The sequence below is a fragment of the Eubalaena glacialis genome, chromosome 17 (assembly GCF_028564815.1).
Source record: "Eubalaena glacialis isolate mEubGla1 chromosome 17, mEubGla1.1.hap2.+ XY, whole genome shotgun sequence".
Classification (NCBI taxonomy): domain Eukaryota; kingdom Metazoa; phylum Chordata; class Mammalia; order Artiodactyla; family Balaenidae; genus Eubalaena; species Eubalaena glacialis.
Window position 1 is genome coordinate 43,348,682 of NC_083732.1, and position 23,859 is coordinate 43,372,540.

The following is a 23,859-nucleotide window of genomic DNA, read 5'->3' on the forward strand; positions in this document are numbered from 1 at the left end:
ATAGTAAGGTAATTGAAATCTGACAAATTGGGCTTGATGACCAGCCCTACCATTTACCACCTGTGTCACCTTAATTTCCTCTTTGAGGCTAAGTTTTCATCTCTAAAATCAGGATAAAAATAGTACCTCTCTCACAGGGCTGTTATGAGTGAGACATGAGGTAGACAGTGCTTAGTACAGCAGGTGCTTAATAAAGGTAGTACATAGTAGCTACTTAATAAGGGTATTTTTAAAAATCAATACCTTTAGACAAGAAAGAATGATTATATTCTTGTGATAGGTATTGTGATAGAGGTGTGCACAGGGTGCATGAGAAGAAGGAATCTCAATTAAATGGGAACATTCTCTGGTGTATCCCTGAGTCCTAGCACAGTGATTGTGCTTGGTACTTGGAGAATACCTAATACACATTAAAATTATTTTAATAGGCATTGCTTGTAAATGTGCTTTGAATTATAGGGAGGCATCAGAATAGATAAAGAACCAGTGGAAAGGCATTTTAGGTGCAGGAACTGCCTGTTCAAAGGTAATATTGTGCAAATAAATTGTACAGTGAGTACAGGGAACTCACTGAGTGTGAAGTATGGGAGATGAGGTTAGAGACAGGTATGAGATCAGGATGGCTCTTGTATGTAAAGTTTGAACTTAATTTCAAAAGCTACTATATTAGCTTGTTACAGCTCTCATAACAAAGTACCATAGACTGAGTAGCTTAAACAATAGAAATTTATTTTCTTACAATTCTGGAAGCTAGAAGTTCAAGACCAAGGTGTCAGAAGATTTTGTTTCTTCTGTGGTCTCTCTCCTTGGCTTGTTGATGGCTGTCTTCTCCCTGTGTCTTCATATTATCTTCCTTCTCTACAAATGTGTGTCCAAATTTCCTCTTCTTGTAAGTACAGCAGTCATATTGAATTAGGGCCCACCCTAATGACATCATCTTAACTTAATTGCCATTTTAAAGACTATCTCCAAGCACAGTCACATTTCGAAGTACTGGGGGTTAGGACTACAACATATGAAATTTGGTGAGGATACAATTCAGCTACGTATAGTTGTCGAAGCAGTGGAGTAGCAAGATGAGGCTTTGTTTTTTTTTTGTTTGTTTGTTTGTTTGTTTTTAACATCTTTATTGGAGTAAAATTGCTTTACAATGGTGTGTTAGTTTCTGCTTTATAACAAAGTGAATCAATTATACATATGCATATGTTCCCATATCTCTTCCCTCTTGCATCTCCCTCCCTCCCACCCTCCCTAGCCCACCCCGGTTGGAGCTGGTGATGTGGATTAAAAGATTGTTTATGTAAGTGTGACACTTGAAGCCATGGGAATGAAGATTGCCTGAGGAAATTTACACAGTGAAGTGAGAAGGCCAGAAGGACAGAACCCTTGAGGACAACAGTATTTAAAGGGTAGGCAGAAGCAGGAGTCAGCAAAGGAGAATAAGAAAATGCAATCAGTGGGGGAGAGGCAAAACCAGGTAGAGTGCCCACAAATTTTAAAGCTATCAAAGACAGATGTGCAAGAAATAGGATTATTTTTACTTTTTCTTCTGCTGGATCCAAAGGCCCCACCTCTTAATACATTAGTCATGACGATTTCAATATAGGAATTTTGTGGGGGACATAAACATTCAGCCTATAGCAGGAGGCTTAAGGGAAACTTCCCTGAGAAGGTGACATTTGAATAATGTGAGTCCTGGTCCTCTTTATTAACTTTGTGACTTAGTTTTCATTGTCTCCATTCACAGGTGAGGCAACAAAGTTAGTTAAGTAGTTTCTTCACAAATTTCAAATCTATGAAATAACAGAATTAGAACTTTAGTTTACACCTCCTGATACCACCTTCAGGTCACTTTTTGCTGCACTGTAGATTGCATGCACAATTTTATTTTGAACCATAAGAGAAAGTGTAAATAAATTCATTGATTGATGGTGATATCAATACAATTATTCAAACAGCTGCCTTCTTATGTTTAAAAGACTATCATGTGAAAGAGATATGAGGCTTTTCTTCTCTTGACTTGTGGAGTGGAACATAGAATGACTGGTATTCAGGCCAGATAAATGGAAGAATTTTCCTTCAGGATTTCACCCACACACACTCACACACACACACAAGTGTGTGCACAGCTTAACATTAGTCATCACTGAAGAAACAATAAGGATAGAAGAAAGAATAGGAGAATAAAGAGATTTGGTATCTACATAATTTCATTTTAAAAATTAAAAGGAAAGTAAGAATACATTTTAATCAATTAAATATGTCTGAGTGCATTATAAAAACTGCAACACAGTGGCATAAGAATATAGCATGAGTTAAAAACATAATGGTTAAAAAAACCCCAAAGATTCTGTAGGTTGTATTTTCATTTTGTTTATGGTTTCCTTTGTTGTGCAAAAGCTTTTAAGTTTAATTAGATCCCATTTGTTTATTTTTTGTTTTTATTTCAGTTACTCTAGGAGAAGTATCCAAAAAGATATTGCTGTGATTTATGTCAAAGAGTGTTTTTCCTTTGTTTTCATCTAGGAGTTTTATATCATCTGGTCTTACATTTAGATCTTTAATACATTTTGAGTTTATTTTTGTGTGTGGTATTAGGGAATGTTCTAATTTCATTCTTTTACATGTAGCTGTCCAGTTTTCCCAGCACCACTTATTGAAGAGGCTGTCTTTTCTCCATTGTGTATTCTTGTCTCCTTTGTCATAGATTAATTGACCATAGGTGTGTGGGTTTATCTCTGGGCTTTCTGTCCTGTTTCCTTGATCTATATTTCTGTTTTTGTGCCAGTACCATACTGTTTTGATTACTGTAGCTTTGTAGTATAGTCTGAAGTCAGGAAACCTGAATCCTCCAGTTCCATTTTTCTTTCTTAAGATTGCTTTGGCTATTCAGGGTCTTTTGTGTTTCCATACAAATTAAAAAAATTTTTGTTCTAGTTCCATAAAAAATACCATTGGTGATTTGATGGGGATTGCATTGAATCTGTACATTGCCTTGGATACAATGGTCATTTTGACAATATTGATTCTTCCAATCCAAGAACATGGTATATTTTTCCATCTGTTTGTGTCATCTTTGATTTCTTTCATCAGTGTGTTATAGTTTCTAGAGTTCAGATCTTTTGCTTCCTTAGGTAGGTTTATGCCTAGGTATTTTATTCTATTTGATGTGATGGTAAATGTTGTTTCCTTGAATTTTATTTCTGATCTTTTGTTGTTAGTGTATAGGAATGCAGGAGATTTCTGTGTATTAATTTTGTATCCTGCAACTTTACCGAATTCATTGATGAGCTCTAGTAGTTTTCTGGTAGCATCTTTAGGATTTTCTATGTATAGTATCATGTCACCTGCAAATAGTGACGGTTTTACTTTTTGTTTGCCAATTTGGATTCCTTTTATTTCTTTTTCTTCTTTGATTGCCATGGCTAGAACTTCCAAAACTATGTCAAATAAAAGTGGTGAGAGTGGACATCCTTGTCTTGTTCCTGATCTTAGATGACATGCTTTCAACTTTTCACCGTTGAGTATGATGTTAGCTGTGGGTTTGTCATATATGGACTTTATTATGTTCTCTCTATTCTCACTTTCTTGAGAGTATTTTTTATTTTATCATAAATGGATGTTGAATTCTATCAAAAGCTTTTTCGGCATCTATTGAGATGATCAAATGTTTTTTATTCTTCAATTTGTTAATGTGATATATCACACTTACTGATTTGCAGATGTTGAAAAAATCCTTGCATCCTGGGGATAAATCCCACTTGATCATGGTGTAGGATCCTTTTAATGTATTGTTGGATTTGGTTTGCTCGTATTTTGTTGAGTATTTTTGCGTCTATAGCAGCACTATTAACAATAGCCAAGACATGGAAGCAACCTAAATATCCATTGACAGATGAATGGATAAAGAAGATGTGGTATGTTCATACAATGGAATATTAGCCATAAAAAAGAATGAAATAATGCCATTTTCAGCTACATGGATGGACCTAGAGATTATCATACTACGTGAAGTAAGCCAGAGAAAGACAAATATCATGTGATATTGCTTATATGTGGGATCTAAAAAACAATTATACAAATGAACTTATATACAAAACAGAAACAGACCCATAGACATAGAAAACAAACTTATCATTTCCAAAGAGGATGGGGGTGAGGGGAGGGATAAATCAGGAGTTTGGGATTAACATATACACACTACTCTATATAAAATAGATAACCAACAAAGACCTACTATATAGCACAGGGACCTTTACTCAATATTTTGTAATAACCTATAAGGGAAAAGACTCTGAAAAGATGGACATTTATGTTTGTATAACTGAATCACTTTGCTGTATACCTGAAACTAACACAACATTGTAAATCAACTACACTTCAATTAAAAAAAAGAAGAAACAGAGACCTGGGTGTAAATTCTTATTAATGGAATAAAATATTAAAATATTGAAGAAAGACATGATCCCTCACAATGAAAAAGCACATTGAGTGCCAAGTAGAATAAGAATAAATCCATACCTAGACACATTTTGGTAAAAATGTACACTACAAAAGGGAAGCTATTTAGAGCTAAAGGTAAAATTTTAAGAAAATAGATCACCTACAAAGAAATGACAATGAACTGAAAGCAGATTCCAGAAAAAAGATAGCATAATATCTTCAGTGTACAAAGAGAAAATAGCTCAAAATATAGTTATATTCCTAGATAAGTTGACAGGCAGAGTACATGGAAGTGTCGGAAAATTGGTGAGAAGAAAAATTTTTAAAGGAAAATTGCTGTGAAACAATCACTGATTCTAACCTTTAAAATAATTGAAAAAGTTAAACAAGTAACAGTATATGTAGTGAAAAAAGTATATGACAATGGAATTACAATTAGAACAAGTGTATAGTATGAATTTATAAATTATGCTAAACAAATGTAAGCATATTTAAAAATGGCTAACAATTGGATAAAAATTTAGATTGGAATATATATTACTAGATGCTTGGCAATCAAAACATTATTTTTAATTAATTAACTTATTTTATTGAAGTATAGTTGATTTGCAATACTGTGTTAATTTCTTCTGTACAGTAAAGTGAGTCAGTTATATATATATATATATATATATATATATATATATATATATGTATATTTCTTTTTTCTTTTTCATATTCTTTTCCGTTATGGTTTATCACAGGATATTTAATATAGTTCCCTATGCTATACAGTAGGATCTTGTTGTTTATCCATTCTATATATAATAGTTTACATCTGCTAATCCCAAACTGCCAGTCTATCCGTTGCCCCCACCCCCCTTGGCAACCACAAGTCTGTTCTCCACGTCTGTGAGTCTGTTTCTGTGAAACATTATTTGAATGGAGTTGTTTAGTTCCCTGTTTCTAGAGTGAGAACATACACAAAATACATAGGGATGATAATCAGATTAACCATGTTATTAAAAAGTTGCTTTTACATACATTTAGGATTTTATGCTATTTTTCTATTTAAGTAAAGGGAGAGTATACGAAGACTAGTTTGCCTAGAAGCCTCCCTTTCTGTTAAAAAAACATTCAGCTTTTTACTGTCTTTTCAGGATGCTAACCTTTAGAGTTTAGCATGAAGGAAGAACCCAATTTGATAATGCCAACATCTAGTTACCCTGTTGTGCTTTACAGAATGTTCTGTCTCTGATGGGTTTGTTATCTGAGGGCACAGTTGAAGAAGGGAGACATGATGACAAATGGGCCTCTGTTCTTGATATAAAAGGCTAGAAACAACCAAATATCCAATTGTAATTGCTTCTATTCAGGTGAATGTGAAATTATGCCATGCTTATCTTATGAATTAGTGAGAAGAGGATTGGAAATAGTTGATGAAAAATTTTACACAATCTCAAATATTAACTTTTACCATAATTCATTCAGATGCTTTTGTTTTTTTCAAATGTTATAGCCCTTGCCATTCAGTTAGTCCTTAGCGATTACAGAATTGTCAATAATTTCAATGTAATTGATATTTAAGTATTAACTAACTACTAATGATATACTGCTTCAAAACAGCAACAAAAATTAATCCTTTTTAGTTACTACCAACTTGGGTGATAATTGAACCAGTGACTTAGAGGTTACTAAATAGTCTCATAAAATTCTTTCCAAATACTTGAGTGATCCAGTGCCCAATATATGCATTTGATATTTTCATTTCACATAGTTACACTAGTTGAACATAACATTTCCCTAGATTCCTTTAAAGTTGAAGAGTTTAGGGAGGGAACAGTATGGAACATGAACTCTCAGCCCTGTATTGAATGATGTAATGTAATTAAAACTTCATTCAAAAGAGATTAGATTGAGTAGGTTTCACTACAAATGAGTGAAAAAGCTGATCTACTTTATGAAAATAAATGAAAAATTGCAGCCTTAATTCCTTTTTTATGACAAGCTGTCAGTAATGAAACATAAGATTGCATTTAATAATTTTACTCACTACTTACACAGCAAAATCTTACTTTGCAATAAAAAGTTATTACTGTTTATATACCACTGACATTCATTTATGAAACTGATCATTTCAACCAGTCAACTGTGAAAATAAATGTAGGTCTTAAAACATGCAATGGTTAGTTAATTTAATGTAAATTGGACACTTAGAGCATCAGAAGGCATCACATTTCTAATTCTAAACAATCATGAAAATAATGTGTATTTATTGTTCAGAAAATTGAAATGGCATGAATGATTCTTATCATTTTATTCAGAAAACATCAAAACAATTAGAGTATAAGTGATCTCGCACACTGTCTCTTGATTGATTCTACTTCTCTGGGAATTCATTGAATTCCCCTTTCCCTTTAGGGAACTCTCCCTTTTGTTCTTAAACTGCTAGGTAGAGTTAACAGTTGTATTCAGTATACATGATTTTTTTTTTTCTGCTAAAGAATCTTAAGTTGTATTCACTGCAGCACATTTATCTGAAGCTGTGCATAACCAAAATGTTTGAACCTCCCACGTGAAATTCAAAGGACACTGATTATGCTAAGATGGTGATGAAGAGCAGGATCACTCTGTAGTGGAGTGAATGCTGCATAGCTGGATGGGTGGCTGGAACATGAGCAGGATTTTCTTTCTGGTTTCTGCCCTTACTACAGTCCAAACTACCCTAAGGGTGGAATGACCATATATAATGTATCATCTAAGCCAAGAGGCTTTTGAGAGTGAAGGTGGACAACATTATTAATAACTGGAAAATCAGCAGGAAGCCAGGACTGTCCTAGGCAATCCTGAATGTATGGCTACACTTCCTAAATGGAGCAGTTAACTTTAGAGGAGTGCTCATTGCTGGCGCTTATCACTGATGGAATAGAGGAGTTGTCATTCTGAATGTTCATCTTGTATTTTTAAAATTACTTTCAGTCATTCCATAAATATTTGAGAACCTGTTTAAAGCAGGGAACTCTGGGTGCTAAGTACAATGCAAATAAGTAGGGAACCTAGTTTGTCCCAATGGTTAAAATCTAAGAGTTTAAACTCTGTAAAGATGTAAAAGACACTAGTTATAAAAACAAAATGTTAAATGAGACCAATTGCTTTAGGGCTTCAAAGTGTAAGTTGAGATCGCTGTAGGTTGTCAGGCCTAGGAATTGCCCAGGCAGATGCTGGAACTTGTACAGGGCCTTGACATAGATAGAATTCAGATACATGGAGAAGGAAGCTGAGAAGATATTTTAGGAGAAGAGAACAATTTGGAGAATGAGTCATGTTCATAAGGAAGTAAATCAATTAAGTTGGTTTGTGGCTGGGAGTGGGAGAAAGACATAAAAACAAATTAGGGTCAAATTCTATGAATCTGTCAAAGGATAGAATAAAGAGTTTGAACTTGATCCTGTTTGGAAACGGAGTCCTCCTGAATGTGTGGGGACAAGTCAATGATACAAAAAAAAAGATGTACCTTAGAAGGAATCATTTGGCAGTGCTGTGCTGGGTTAATTGGAGTTTGAAGAGAAGAGAAACTGAGGAACAGAGACCTGTTAGAGTGCTTGCCTAGTGGGGTATAAGGGGTAGCAGTAGAAATGCAAGGAAAGGAAGCACCATGAGGGAGGAAGGATGGCAGAACTTGGCAATTGATTGAATGTGGGAAACTTCAGAGGGTCTGAGGGAGAAAACCAGAAGATTCCAGATGGAGCTGATTTGGGAGGCAGGAACTCAAGTTTCATTTTAGACTTGTTGAGTTTCAATTGATGGTTGGATAATTCAAGTGAATATGTTTAGCCATCAGTTGGAGACAGACCAGAACAGCAAAGCAATATGCTTCTTCTATGCTTTATTTGAAAATATGTGCACTTTCCAATCACTGTTCAGTCTTCCAAACAGTTCTGCAAATTATTATTAAACTATAATCAAAACACTACATTGGTGAAAGAAGCTGGGAAGCATACTATGACTAAAAATGATCTAGAATTTAGTGAAATTATATTCTAGTCATGTCTCTGCCTCGAACTATGAGGTCTAAGGTAAGTCACCTTACTTCTCTTTATATCTGGACCAGTTTCCTCATCTGGACAATGAAGTGATTAGACCAAAGTCTCTTCTAGCTCCAGAGTGCCTTGATTCCATAATGGGGAGAGGGGCTCTCATAGTCATGCCTTTCTTGGTCCTGCTAATTTGGAACATGATGCTAGTATTAGTTTTCTATTGCTGCTGTAACAAATTTCTATAATCTTGGAGTCTTAACAACAAAATTTATTATCTTATAGTTTAGTAGGTCAGAAGTCCAATATGAGTCTTATTGAGCTCAAATCAAAGTGTCAACAGGACTACATTCCTTTCTGGAGACTCCAGGGGAGAATCCATTTTCTTACTCTTTCCAGCTTTTAGAGGCTACCCACATTCCTTGGCTCATGATCTCCTTCCTCCATCCTCAAAGCCAGCATTGGCAGATCTAGTTCTTCTCAGACCCCATGCCTTGGACCTTCTCTTCTGCCTCCCTCTTCCACTTTTAATGATCCTTGTGATGAAATTGGGTCCAGCTGGATAATTCAGATTAACCTCCCAATCTCAAGATCCTTAAGTTAAAAAAAAAAAAAAAATCCTTATGTCAATCACACCTGCAAAGTGTGATTAACTTTTTCCATGTAAGGTAACATATGTAGTCACAGGACCTAGACATCTTTGAGGAGTCTTTATCCTGCCTAGCATTATAAAATTTTTTGAGAAAACAGGAATCCATCTATCACTTATTTCCTATTCATTGTGCTTCATGTAATATTGAAACCTTATCCAAAGCTTTACTTTATACTGTATGATATAAATATATATTTTGATAATTTTTGATTTCTCAAAGTTTAAAATATGGTAGTGATGATCACTTAGGCATATTTTAAAAACATCTCTCAATTCCACTATTCAACAAATATAAAATTTAGTAAACATGCATATTCAAACTTAAAGCACAAGACTACTTTTCCATAAAATAGCGATAGGATTATAATCATATGTTTATTTGTTTCAGGAAATAATGCATTTCACTGTAAAGAGTAAAGAGTGAAAATTAGACTTTATATAGCATTTCACATTTTAAAGCTTTTGGTAAAAAGATATAAAAACATGTCTAATCATAGACCAACTCCTTTGCCTCTTCTCTGACTTTGGCTTGACAGAAAGGGTCTTTTAGTGTTTCAGTTTCTAACTGTAAACAAAGACCAAAGCAGTAATTATCTTTAACAGAGTTGTGAGGTTTTATTAATTGAGGTTTGTGAAGACATGTCTACTATAAGAGTATGTGTTGTAATTCCTTTGTAAAAGCTTATTTCAAAGGAACATATTTTATACTGGTAGAAATATATGTCATACTGGAGATGATGCCACAAATGGAAATAGAAACTTAAATGGGTATCAAGAGATAAGGTATTAGAGACGTTCTTTTCTCATATAACATTATTGAGTTTGATGACTCTAGATGGAAAACTATGTCACCAAGGAATTATGATGAGTCCATTTTTCTTAGTAAAATTTCCAGAAAACAATTAATAACCATGAGAGATATTGTATCAGAAATAGTAATTATTAAGTTAGAGAATAATCACATGCAAAGTTTCCTATTCAATACAAAGCTGATAATGGCCTTTGGTAAAATATGTTCCCAGCCAACATCATTCTCAATGGTGAAAAACTGTAACCATTTCCTCTAAGATCAGGAACCAGACAAGATTGCCCACTCTCACCACTATTATTCAACAGAGCTTTGGAAGTTTTAACCATGGCAATAAGAGAAGAAAAAGAAATAAAAGGAATCCAAATCAGAAAAAAAGAAGTAAAACTGTCACTGTTTGCAGATGACATGATACTATACGCAGAGATTCCTAAAGATACTACCAGAAAACTACTAAGACTAATCAATGAATTTGATAAAGTAGCAGGATACAAAATTACTGCACAGAAATCTCATGCATTCCTATACACTAATGATGAAAAATCTGAAAGAGAAATTAAGGAAACACTCCCATTTACCATTGCAACAAAAAGAATAAAATATCTGGGAATAAATCTACCTAAGGAGGCAAAAGACCTGTATGCAGAAAACTATAAGCCACTGATGAAAGAAATTAAAGATGATACAAACAGATGGAGAGATATACCATGTTCTTGGATTGGAAGAATCAACATTGTGAAAATGACTACACTACCCAAAGCATTCTACAGATTCAGTGCAATCCCTATCAAACTACCAATGGCATTTTTCACAGAACTAGATAAAAACATTTCACAATTTTTATGGAAACAAAAAAGACCCTGAATAGCCAAAGCAATCTTGAGAAAGAAAAACGGAGCTGGAGGAATCAGGCTCACAGACTTCAGACTATACTGCAAAGCTACAGTAATCAAGACAGTATGGTATTGGCACAAAAACAGAAATATAGATCAATGGAACAGGATAGAAAACCCAGAGATAAACCCACGCACATATGGTCACCTTATCTGTGATAAAGGAGGCAAGCATATACAGTGGAGAAAAGACAGCCTCTTCAATAAGTGGTGCTGGGAAAACTGGACAGGTACATGTAAAAGTATGAAATTAGAACACTCCCTAACACCATATACAAAAATAAACTCCAAATGGATTAAAGACCTAAATGTAAGGCCAGACACTATCAAACTCTTAGAGGAAAACATAGGCAGAACACTCTATGACATAAATCCCAGCAAGATCCTTTTTGACCCAGCTCCTAGAGAAATGGAAATAAAAACAAAAATAAACAAATGGGACCTAATGAAACTTAAAAGCTTTTGCACAGCAAAGGAAACCATAAACAAGACCAAAAGACAACCCTCAGAATGGGAGAAAATATTTGCAAATGAAGCAACTGACAAAGGATTAATCTCCAAAATTTACAAGCAGCCCATGTATCTCAATATCAGAAAAACAAACAACCCAATCCAAAACTGGGCAGAAGACCTAAATAGACATTTCTCCAAAGAAGATATACAGATTGCCAACAAACACATGAAAGGATGCTCAGCATCACTAATCATTAGAGAAACGCAAATCAAAACTACGATGAGGTATCATCTCACACCGGTCAAAATGGCCATCATCAAAAAAATCTACAAACAATAAATGCTGTAGAGGGTGTGGAGAAAAGGGAACCCTCTTGCACTGTTGGTGGGAATGTAAATTGATACAGCCACTATGGAGAACAGTATGGAGGTTCCTTAAAAAACTAAAAATAGAGCTACCATACGACCCAGCAATCCCACTACTGGGCATATACCCTGAGAAAACCATAATTCAAAAAGAGTCATGTACCACAGTGTTCATTGCAGCACTATTTACAATCGCCAGGATATGGAAGCAACCTAAGTGTCCATCAACAGATGAATGGATAAAGAAATTGAGCACATATATACAATGGAGTATTACTCAGCTATAAAAAGAAACGAAATTGAGTTATTTGTAGTGAGGTGGATGGACCTAGAGTCTGTCATACAGAGTGAAGTAAGTCAGAAAGAGAAAAACAAGTACAATATGCTAACACATATATATGGAATCTAAAAAAAAAAAAGAAAAAAATGGTTCTGAAGAACCTAGAGGCAGGACAGGAATAAAGACACAGTTGTAGAGAATGGACTTGAGGACATGGGGAGGGGGAAGGGTAAGCTGGGATGAAGTGAGAGAGTAGCATTGACATATATACACTACCAAATGTAAGATAGATAGCTAGTGGGAAGCAGCCGCATAGCACAGAGAATTCAGCTCGGTACTTTGTGACCACCTAGAGGAGTGGGATAGGGAGGGTGGGAGAGAGGTGCAAGAGGGTGGAGATATGGGGATATATATATACATGTAGCTGATTCATTTGTTATACAGCAGAAACTAACACAACATTGTAAAGCAATTATACTCCAATAAAGATGTTTCAAAAAATATTAATGTAACTGGTGAATGACTACTTGAAGCAGTCAAAATGTTTGAACCTATACATAGATCACCATGAATGTGACAACTATAAATACAGATTGGTACCACAAATTAAAAAAAAATTTAATACAACATTGTATTCTAATTAACTAAACAATAATATCCCCAAGTAGGGGAATGAGGGACACAGACATTTTGCATTCCTGCTTGCAACAAGAGCCAAAGGAAACTCTGCCCATACAATTCTTAATGACCCAAGGGAAAATAGCTAAAACCACAGTGGAAATAGAAAATGCCTTTAATAATTTCTATTATAAACTTTTCACCTCATGGAGAAACTGGACAAAGCAAATCTGATAGCTGTATGGCCACGTTTACTTCCTTGGTGTATGTTTGTCTTTTACCGCCTCTGTCTTAGTTTCTTAAACAGAAGTTGAGTGAAGTTCATGTAGCATGGTTTATTTCTATAGCCCTTTAGTTCTAGATGAGATGTGTTACAGTAGTGGACAAGAATAGCTTGTTGGATGAGAGGGTTATCTACTATGTATACGGAAAGGGAAAAGGTCACATTTAGGTTTTGGCTTTTGTCACTAGTTCTTCAAGCACAATTTTAACATTAAGCCATTATAATCTAATTAATCAATATGATCTCATATAAAGTAGATCTGAAATATTATACATAATGTGTCTATCATTGGACAACTACTTATGAATTCTTTTTGTCCCTGGACTAATATATTTATTGTTGATATCCCATGACTCAACATTTTATGATCCATTTACTGTTTATACTGTATTTTTTCCCCAGTTACAAAATGCACATTCTTGAATTACTGCTCTCATAGTTCACCTTTTCTAAATGTCCTTTCGTACCTTTGCCAGGTAGCCACATCCTGGACATCCCTCAACATCTTGTTCACCATTTTGTTATATTGTAAAGTCTTGCTTAATATGCAGCCTGTGGTGGTATCTCCTTTCTCTGTACTCATGTAGAACCTATCATTGTGTTGAGCCTTATGTTTCTAGTTATTTTTTGTGTTTATGTCTTATTTTTCCAACTAGATGCTGAAAGATTCTTAGAGGCAGGAATTGTTTGTTATATATCTTTGTATCTTTGCCACTTTGTCTAACGGGGTGCAGGTTTTTGGTTGCTTGTAATTTTTCAGAACTCTTGGTTGCAGGTTAAAGAAACCGAACACTAATTCAAGTAATGAAGAAGGTCCAGGGATGGGTCTGGCTGAATATTTAGTCATGCTGGATCAGGTATCCAAATTTTTCGTCAAGAATTTGTCCTCCTGCTTTCCTTTGTCTTGGCTTTGCTCTCAGGTGAGAGCTCCCTAAAATATGCCTTCTGGTTGTAGAGGAAGAGCTTCCTTCTCTCAGTAGATTCAGGGAAAGCTTTGGGGCTGATGATTATTGGTTTTATTGGACTGTTCTGGGTCATGTGCTCGGCCTGAGTTACATGGTTATGTCTTGAGATGGGGGGTGGGATCAGTTGCCCTCTCACTTTCATGACATTTGCACTTAAATTGGAGAATGAGTAGTTCCTTAAAGTAAAAGGTGGGCTTTTGTGATGGCAGATGGGAAATGGATGCTGACAGGCAAAAACAAGATGCCCATTGGGAATTTCAGTAAATGTTTCCTGGTTGATCACGTAAACTTCTAGGAAAGAAGTCAGATTTGTAGAGATTCCAATTTTTCACCTTCATCCAAATACTTATTGTTAGAATAGTGCTGTGTATTCTCTGAGCCCTTCATAGTCACCATTGGAGGTGGATGTAAATGTGATATGATGTATGACTTTGGCTCCCCATTGATTTATCACCAGATCTGAAAGGTTATTACTCTCTCAAGGATGGATTAATAACTATGCTTAGGTGCTTGAACCTTTGAATAGGCCCTCAAAGTTCTTTTGTAGAAGAGTGTACAGAACAGTAATGAAATCTCTCACTGTGGATTGTGATGATGATAGCCCAGTGGGTTATGATAAAACTAAGTAGCATTATCAACAAATTAAGCTGTGACTCTGTTTTGGATTCTCTCTCTGAGAGCTATGTTGTTTATAAACAACTTCAAAAGTTGTTTATAAAACATATAAATGGTAAGCTTTGAGGATGCCATTATTTCAAATATAGTGGTCAGGACATGTACACTAAGTTGGCTGACAGGGTTTTTGACTGCCTTTTTTTTGTACATTGAGAAGTTAAGATCAGAGATATTTTAAGTACAAAAACTTGTCATATATTGGTCAACTTGCCTGAAACCCAGCCAGTGAAGATCTTAATGAACATTGCAGACAATGAACAGAGTATTAGGAAGATTAATTTCCATGAGAAATGGATGTTAGACAGGTAAAACTGAGATGTCTACTGAGGTGTTCAATTAGTCTCTGCCGATTGATCAACTTAACATCCCTGTAGATCAGAATCAGGTTTGTGTGGATTCTGTATCGTTTTTCACCTTCATCCCAAACACTTTATAGCTAGACAATGTAATAATATCTTTGGATAAAAGTGTAGATAATCTTTTATCATTGAATTTTGTTTAGTGTTGTGTATGCCCTTCTTAGCTAGTTAAGTTTGTTTATTTGTGTGTGGGAAAAGAGCAAATCAAGCATAAATAGTTTAGTGTGTTCTTTAGAAATCAATGTTCTGAAATCTCTGAGATAGTTAATATTTATTTTATTCAAAAATATTTATTGAGTACTGCCTTAATTTTATTTTTAATCTTTACTTTTTAGAACTGGAAAATAAGCAGAAATCTACAGCTGGTACCACTTCGAATATTAATTTGTTCTTACAAATGTTTTAATCAACGTGACCCTAATCTCTTTGGAATTGCTCAAGTGTAGAGCAGGTAAGAAGCTCATTTAGAGCCTCACATGACTTGCCCCATCAGCTCTGCACAGTCAGATTACGCCCTACTTAGGATACCATGCTCTTCTCTTTGTCAATACATTGAGTAAAGGAAGAAAAATAATTTAATTGTGAAGGTCCCAATTTAAGCACTACAGTCTACCTTTAGATTGTTTAGACTCTAAGTGTGCTGTTTCTTCTTTGACTTAAAAACAAAATAAAAAATGGAAAAATAAACATCAATGTGGCAAATGAGTATTATTTTCTTCTGTCATTTTATGAATACCACCCTCCTTTTCTAAATAGTATTAAGGACTTTGATGGGGACAAGTGTTTATTTTATGCATGTTTTGCAAATGAAAAAGAATCACTTTTTAGTGCTAGATAGTTCAACTATATTTGTATGATTTCATTTGAGCTCTTATTTTCTAAGTGGCACTAACATCATTTTTTTCTTTCTTTTATTAAGGTAACATTAGTTTATAACATTAAGTTTCATGTATACAACATTATATTTCAGCTTCTGTATACACTACTGTGTGCTCACCACCAAAAGTTTAGTTTCCATCCATTGCCATACAGTTAACCTGCTTTACCCATTTCACCCTCCTCCACCCCACTTCCCTTCTGGTAATCACTAATATGTTCTCTGTATCTGTGTGTTTGTTTTTGTTTTGCTTGTTTTATTTTATTATGGTTTGTTTTATATTCCACATGTGAGTGAAATCATATGGTATTTGTCTTTCTCTGACTTATTTCACTCAGCATAATATGCTCAAGGTCCATCATTGTTGTAGCAAATGGCAAGATTGCATCTTATATTTTATGACTGAGTAGTGTATATATATATATATATATATATATATATGCGCCACATCTTCTTTATCCATTCATCCATTTTTGGGCACTTAGGTTGTTCCCATGACTTTGCTATTGTAAATAATTCTGCAGTGAACATAGGGGGCATATATCTTTTCAAACCAGTGTTTTTATATTCTTCAGATGAATACCCAGAAGTAGAAGAGCTGGATCATGTAATAGTTCTATTTGTAATTTTTAAAAAATATTTGTTGGGGTATAATTGATTTACAATGTTCTGTTAGTTTCAGGTATACAGCAAAGTGAATCTGTTATACATAGACATATATCCACTCTTTTTAAAATTCTTTTCCCCGTAAGCCATTACAGAGTACTGAGTAGAGTTCCCTGTGCTATACAGCAGGTCCTTATTAGTTATCTATTGTATATATATGCCATTTGTAGCAACATGGATGGACCTAGAGATTCTCATACTGAGTGAAGTAAGTCAGACAGCGAAAGACAAATATCATATTATATCACTTATATGTGGAATCTCAAAAAAGGCTACAAATGAGCTTATCTACAAAACCAAAGTAGAGTTACAGATGTAGAAAATAAACTTATGGTTACTGGGGAGTAAGAGGCAGAGGGAGGGATAAATTGGAAGATTGGGTTTGACACATACATATTTTTAATTTTTTGAGGAACCTCCATACTGTTTTCCATAGCAGCTGCACCAATTTACATTCCCACCAATGGTGCATGGGGGTTCCCTTTTGTCCACATCCTTGCCAACACTTGTTTCTTGCCTTTTTGATAATATCCATTCTAATGGGTGAGAGGTGGTATCTCATTGTGGTTTTGATTTTCATTTCCCTAATAATTAGTGACATTGAACATCTTTTCATGTGCCTGTTGGTCATCTGTACGTCTTCTTTGGAAAAATGTCTATTCAGATCCTCTGTCCATTTTTAAATCAGGCTTTTTGTTGTTTTATGAGTCCTTTATATATTTTGGATATTAGCACCTTATTGATATATGATTTGCAAATATCTTCTCCCATTTGGAGGTTGTCTTTTCATTGTGTTTATGGTTTCCTTTGCTGTGCAAAAGTTTTGAGTGTGATGTAGTCCTTTTTATTTTTGCTTTTTTTTCCTTTGCCTGAAGAGACATATCCAGAAAGATGTTGCTAAGACCAGTGTCAAAGAGTGTGCTGCCTATGTTTTCTTCTAGGAGTTTTATGGTTTCAGGTTTTACATTCAAGTCTTAATGTTTATTTTTGTGTATGATGTAAGATAGTGGTCTAGTTTCATTTTTTGTATGTGGCTGTCCAGTTTTCCCAACACCATTTATTGAAAAAACTATCCTTTCTCCATTGTATGTTCTTTGCTCCTTTGTGTAAATTAACTGTCCATTTATGTGTGAGTTTATTTCTGAACTCTCAATTCTGTTCCACTGATCTGTGTTTATGTTTTTCTGTCAATACCATGATGTTTTAATTATTTTCACTTTGTAGTATAATATGAAATCAGGAGTGTCATACCACCATCTTCTTTTTCCTAAGGGACACTAATGTCTTATTGACTAAGATAAAACCTTCATTCCACTTAAAAATGAGTAGAAGCTGAAAACCCAGGCTTGGTTACTCCTAACATCACTTTGTTCTTGCTTTTAAAGCTTTAAAAAATTTTTTCCACAAGAGAAACTGACAGAAACCAGGGAAGTAGTGCTGGGATGAGAATTTGACTCCTTTTCTCTGAAGGATGACAGAAAAGTAGGGGAAAAATTATGAAAGTATGTATACAGTTTGCATAGACCAGTAGTTTTTGGAAGTGTGGTTCTGTCCAGCAGCATCCACATCACTTGAGAACTTGTTAGAAGTGCAGATTATCTGTCCCCGCCCCAGACCACTGAATCAGAAACTGTGGGAGTATGGCCCAGCAGTCTGTGGTGGAACAGCTCCTCCAGGTGATTTTGATGCACACTCTTATTTGAGAACCCCAGGGACAGATTAAGATAAATTTGCTGTGGGTTCAGAAAAGCAAGAAATTTAATTATAATTTATTTTTAAACCCCACTAGAAATATGTTTCTTCATGTAACTATTTGGTGGTTCTTCTTGTGGAAAGCTGAGTGATTTCTCATCTTACATATATTTTATTACCATGTTACCTTCCTAACTAGGCCCTTTATTAGTTCACTTCAGGACATACTCCTTCATGCGCTAGGGTTGCCTCTGGCATACCTGGGAAGCTAAATCAATGGAGCACAGCTGAGAGGCTATCAATTCCAAAGAAATCAAGGGTCAGTCCCCACTGAGACAGAGTCAGGGCCTCGAGGTAAATTTCTAAAGGCTCCATTAACCAAGAATGCATTTTAAACAAAAATAAAAAACAAGGTACAAATGAAAGTCATAGGAGCTCACTTAAAAATGAGTTACAGGAATAAACTGTATGTTTATTGAGGGAAAACTACTGAGAAAATTGATTTTGATTAGGGAAATATTTTTATACAACCTATGTTGTTGAAAAGAGTGTTTTGTTTACCATTTAAATCTCATGACTTCAGCTGCAATTTATGTGCTGTCTTTGTTCTGGGGAGAAAACTGTATTCATTTTTCTATGTACTCATTTATTCAACAAATATTTCAGGTACTCTTGAAGCTCAGGGGACATGAAGAGACTCTTGACTCTCTGCCTCCACATTTTCACCCCGTCCTCTTCATATCTCAAGGCACCGAGACTTAGTTTCTGTCCTATTCCAAAACTGGTATTTCAGAGGTCATCAGTGACTTCCTACCAATCCAGCTGCTCCTTATCTGGCTGTTCTTCTCTGTAGGTTTGGGCTTGATTGACCATCTTCTGCCTTTTGGAACTGTATGCCTTAGGATCGTTCTTTATTTCTCTGATGGCCTCTTCCCCATACCTTTAACTGAATTCTCTTCTATACCTTCATTCAAAAAAAGGGTTCTATGAGATTACTCTACTTAGTCCCATTTTATTCTCTCTTAGCACTTTTTCTTTACCTGAAGGAACTCACCTACTCTTATCAGTTTCATTTAGCTTCATTTATCACACCTAGGTGGGTAGCTGCTAAATCTCTTTCTTCATTTTTAACCCATGTTTCCAAGCTCTTCAATGTCAACATATCTAAAATAGAATTGATTCTCTTCTTCACAAATTATTTATTCATGTATTAGGCAAATATTTCTTGAGGGGTTACTGTCTACCAGGCACTATTTTCTGTTCTAAGGATATAGAAATGAACAAAACTGACAGGGTCTCTGATTTCAGAAAGCTTATGTTCTGATGGGGTGGGGGAGGCAAACAATAAAACCAGGAAAATAATATGGTGATATGTACTTTGAAGAGAAGTAAAATAAGATTCGAGAGATAGAGAAATTATGAGAATACTTTTTATACAGGGTAGTCTGTGTCTGATAAAGTAATATTTGGTAAAAAATCTGAAACAAGTGAGGGAATGAATTCTGTGGGTATAATGAATAGGAATCAATTGAGTGTTTGAAAGGCATAAAGTTCAGGATGATGCTAGAAAGCACCAAATAACTGAATGTGTGCTAAAGAGAAAGCATGACTCTGAGGTCAGGAGATTTAGTGTTGCTGGATGCATGGTCATGCATCAAGTGTCACCATGGGAACTAGACTGGGAAGGATGCATCTGCTTCTGCCCTGTGGGACGACCCTGTGTTCTGAATCATTATTTAATTAAATCAGAAATTAATCTTACTCCACATAAATGTGGGTGTCTGTATGCATGTGAGTTTGTGGTCTCTTCTTGCCAACCTATAATCCTTTTGAAACATTGTTGGAATGTGAAACACTGCAAAATATTTTTATTTTCTAACAATTACAACCAACCTTTATTTATTCAAGTGAAGTTGAAGCAATTGGAGCATTAACTTTTCGTGAATTTTTTGGATTTAATATTTTTCTTTTTTTCTCTTCTGTGGGTACTCTGGAATTTTTTTGGTTCACTCACATTTGCCTCATAAAGACATAGTAGAGCTCTTGGAGGAAGACGTGGTCACCGCTGCAGCAGAGCCTCAGGCCACCCACTCATGCTCCTGACTCACTGCTGTTCGCCCTCGCTGAGGATCAAGTCGGTCAGGAAGCCGTGCCACAGCCATGGCTTTACAGATACCGGAAAGACTTCCGTGGAGCCAGAGGTGGCGATTCACTGGATTAGAATCACCCTCACCAGCCGCAAGGTGAAGTCTTTGGAGAAGGTATGTGCTGAACTGATCAGACACGCTAAGGAACAGAATCTCAAAGTGAAAGGACCGTTCGGATGCCTACCAAGACTCTGAGAATAACTACAAGGAAAACTCCTTGTGGTGAAGGTTCTAAGACTTGGGATCGTTTCCAGATGAGGATCCACGAGCGACTCATTGACCTGCACAGTCCTTCTGAGATTTTCAAGCAGATCACGTCCATCAGTATTGAGCCAGGAGTCGAGGTCGAAGTCACCACTGCAGATGCTTAAATCAACATTTTTAATAAATTGATAATCAGTTGTTAAAAAAAAAGAGTAAAAACTCAAGTCTCTTTTACTGTTATACATTGTTGTCATCTGTGTTGTGGGGAAGTAGTTTCAAAGAGAAAAATATATATATATTTTAGGATTAGTAATAATTCAAGAATAATCTCTGATTATTAACATTTCTGTGTTTCCTTTGTTTACATAATCCAAGACAGATTTTCTCTATGTAATTACCCAAGAGCTCTAACAAGTTTTCAGAATGATGTTAGTTGAATCCAGTGGGTAAAGAATCAGTAGATCTTGGGACTTCCCTGGTGGCACAGTGGTTAAGAATCCACCTGCCAGTGCAGGGCACATGGATTTGCTCCCTTGTCCGGGAAGATCCCACATGCCGCAGAGCAACTAAGCCTCTGCGCCACAACTACTGAGCCTGCACTCTAGAGCCGGGGAGCCTAGAGCCTGTGCTCTGCAGCAAGAGAGGCCACTGCAATGAGAAGCACACGCACCACAACGAAGAGTGGCGCCCGCTCGCCACAACTAGAGAAAGCCCATGCAGCAATGAAGACCCAATGCAGCCAAAATTAAGTAAATAAATAAATTTATTTTTAAAAAAATCAATAGATCTAGCTAAAGTACTGATAATTGTTTTTCTATAATCAAAGCCATAAGCCATTAAGGATATTTGCTTTTTTTGAAATTTATGTTGAAAAACATTGTTTTCTTTTATACTGTCATATTTGTTAATGGAGATTACTGAGAAAATTTTAAATGAAGGTAGATTTAATTTTTTTTGCTGAATAAAGCTTCTAAAATCTCTAAAATAAACACTTGGAACCTTCATTGGCATTTTTTCATAAAATAGCTCTTTGCATGATCCTTGTTGTGTAGGTTATTTTCTAGACTGCAGCTGTGAGATAATAAATGGCTGGAAGTCTCCTGCACTTGCTAAAGAATTGTTTTGCTTCTTGGCACAGAGAAAGTCCCTGTGCAGATTTTCTGCACACTTGCTGCTGGAACTTTGGGAGCCTTCTGTAGGCCACAGGGCTCCATATCTCATGAAGGCTATTGGAGCTATTGGAGTTCAAGAGGGCCCTTGAGACCTAGACCAGCCCTGGCACACCAGGATTAAGGAGGAGACTTTTAAATAATTCTCATCCCACTCAGTGGGTGTCCTGAGGGTCCAGAGAAGTCCCCTATGGTGGAAGGGAGTCCAGGACATGTGCCCTGTTTCTAGGTACAGCATTGGAGTGAGTGAAGATGGCTAATAGGACAACACTATAAGTAAACATGGGGGTTGGTGGTGGATCAGTGAGCTACAAAAGCTAAAAGAGCAAAGCTGCTTCAGAAAGCAGGATTTTAGATTCTGTGTCTTTATTCCTGCCCTGCCACTAGGTTCAACAGTACCATTTTTTTTAGATTACATATATATGTGTTAGCATACAGTATTTGTTTTTCTCTTTCTGACACTTCACTCTGTATGACAGTCTCTAGACCCATCTACCTCACTACAAATAACTCAATTTCATTCCTTTTTATGGCTGAGTAATATTCCATTGTATAAATGTGCCACATCTTCTTTATCCATTCATCTGTCAATGGACATTTAGGTGCTTCCATGTCCTGGCTATTGTAAATAGTGCTACAATGAACATTGTGGTACATGTATCCTTTTGAATTATGGTTTTCTCAGGGTATCTGCCCAGTAGTGGGATTGCTGGGTCATATGGTAGTTCCAATTTTAGTTTTTTAAGGAACATGCATACTGTTCTCCATAGTGGCTGTATCAATTTACATTCCCACCAACATTGCAAGAGGGTTCGCCTTTCTCCACACCCTCTCCACCATTTATTGTTGGTAGATTTTTTGATGATGGCCATTCTGACCAGTGTGAGGTGATACCTCATTGTGGTTTTGATTTGCATTTCTCTAATGATTAGTGATGCCAAGCATCTTTTCATGTGTTTGCTGGCAATCTGTATCTTCTTTAGAAAAATGTCTATTTAGGTCTTCGGCCAATTTTTGGATTGGGTTATTTGTCTTTTTTGCTATTGAGCTGCATGAGCTGTTTGTATATTTGAACATTAATCTTTGTCCATTGATTCCTTTGCAAATATTTTCTCCCATTCTGAGGGTTGTCTTTTCATCTTGTTTATGGTTTCCTTTGCTGTGCAAAAGATTTTAAGTTTCATTAAGTCCCATTTGTTTTTTTTTTTTATTTCCATTACTCTAGGAAGTGGGTCAAAAAGGATCTTGCTGTGATTTATGTCATAGAGTGTTCTGCCTATGTTTTCCTCTAAGAGTTTTATATTTTATAGTGTCTGGCCTTACATTTAGGTCTTTAATCCATTTTGAGTTTATTTTTGTGTATGGTGTTAGGAAGTGTTCTAATTTCATTCTTTTACATGTTGCTGTCCAGTTTTCCCAGCACCACTTATTGAAGAGGCTATCTTTTCTGCATTGTATATTCTTGTCTCCTTTATCAAAGATAAGGTGACCATATGTGTGTGGGTTCATCTCTGGGCTTTCTATCCTGTTCCATTGATCTATATTTCTGTTTTTGTGCCAGCACCATACTGTCTTGATTACTGTAACTTTGTAGTATAGTCTGAAGTCCGTGAGCCTGATTCCTCCAGCTCTGTTTTTCTTTCTCAGGATTGCTTTGGCTATTCGGGGTCATTTGTGTTTCCATACAAATTGTAAACTTTTTTGTTCTAGTTCTGTGAAAAATGCCATTGGTAATTTGATAGGGATTGCATTGAATCTGTAGATTGCTTTGGGTACTATAGTCATTTTCACAATATTGATTCTTCCAATCCAAGAACATGGTATATCTCTCCATCTGTTTGTATCACCTTTGATTTCTTTCATCAGTGTGTTATAGTTTTCTGCATACAGTCCTTTTCCTCCTTAGGTAGCTTTATTCCTAAGTATTTTATTCTTTTTGTTACAATGGTAAATGGGAGTTTCCTTAATTTCTTTCTGATTTTTCATTGTTAGTGTATGGGAATGCATGAGATTTCTGTGCAGTAATTTTGTATCCTGCTACCTTACCAAATTCATTGATTAGCTCTAATAGTTTTCTGGTGGCATCTTTTGGATCTTCTATGTATAGTATCATGTCATCTGCAAACAATACAGGTTTACCTCTTCTTTTCCAGTTTGGATTCCTTTTATTTCTTTTTCTTCTCTGATTGCTGTGGCTAGGACTTCCAAAACTATGTTCAATAATAGTGGCAAGAGTGGGCACCCTTGACTTGTTTCTGATCTTAGAGGAAAAGCTTTCAGTTTTTCACCATTGAGA

The 23,859-nt window shown here is 35.7% G+C and overlaps 1 protein-coding gene and 1 pseudogene across 2 annotated transcripts in view; both read left to right on the top strand.

The window, feature by feature from the left end:
• The window catches only part of LRRC69 (leucine rich repeat containing 69), a 98,186-nt gene extending 82,932 nt beyond the window's left edge, over positions 1–15,254 (top strand). For both annotated transcript variants that reach the window (XM_061172104.1, XM_061172105.1), the window contains one exon: positions 15,144–15,254. In XM_061172104.1, the coding sequence (XP_061028087.1) occupies positions 15,144–15,254 (111 nt within the window). The remainder of the gene's footprint in view (positions 1–15,143) is intronic.
• A 4,882-nt stretch (positions 15,255–20,136) lies between these two features.
• On the top strand, positions 20,137–20,561 carry LOC133077037 (small ribosomal subunit protein uS10-like; annotated as a pseudogene).
• Positions 20,562–23,859: the final 3,298 nt, after the last annotated feature.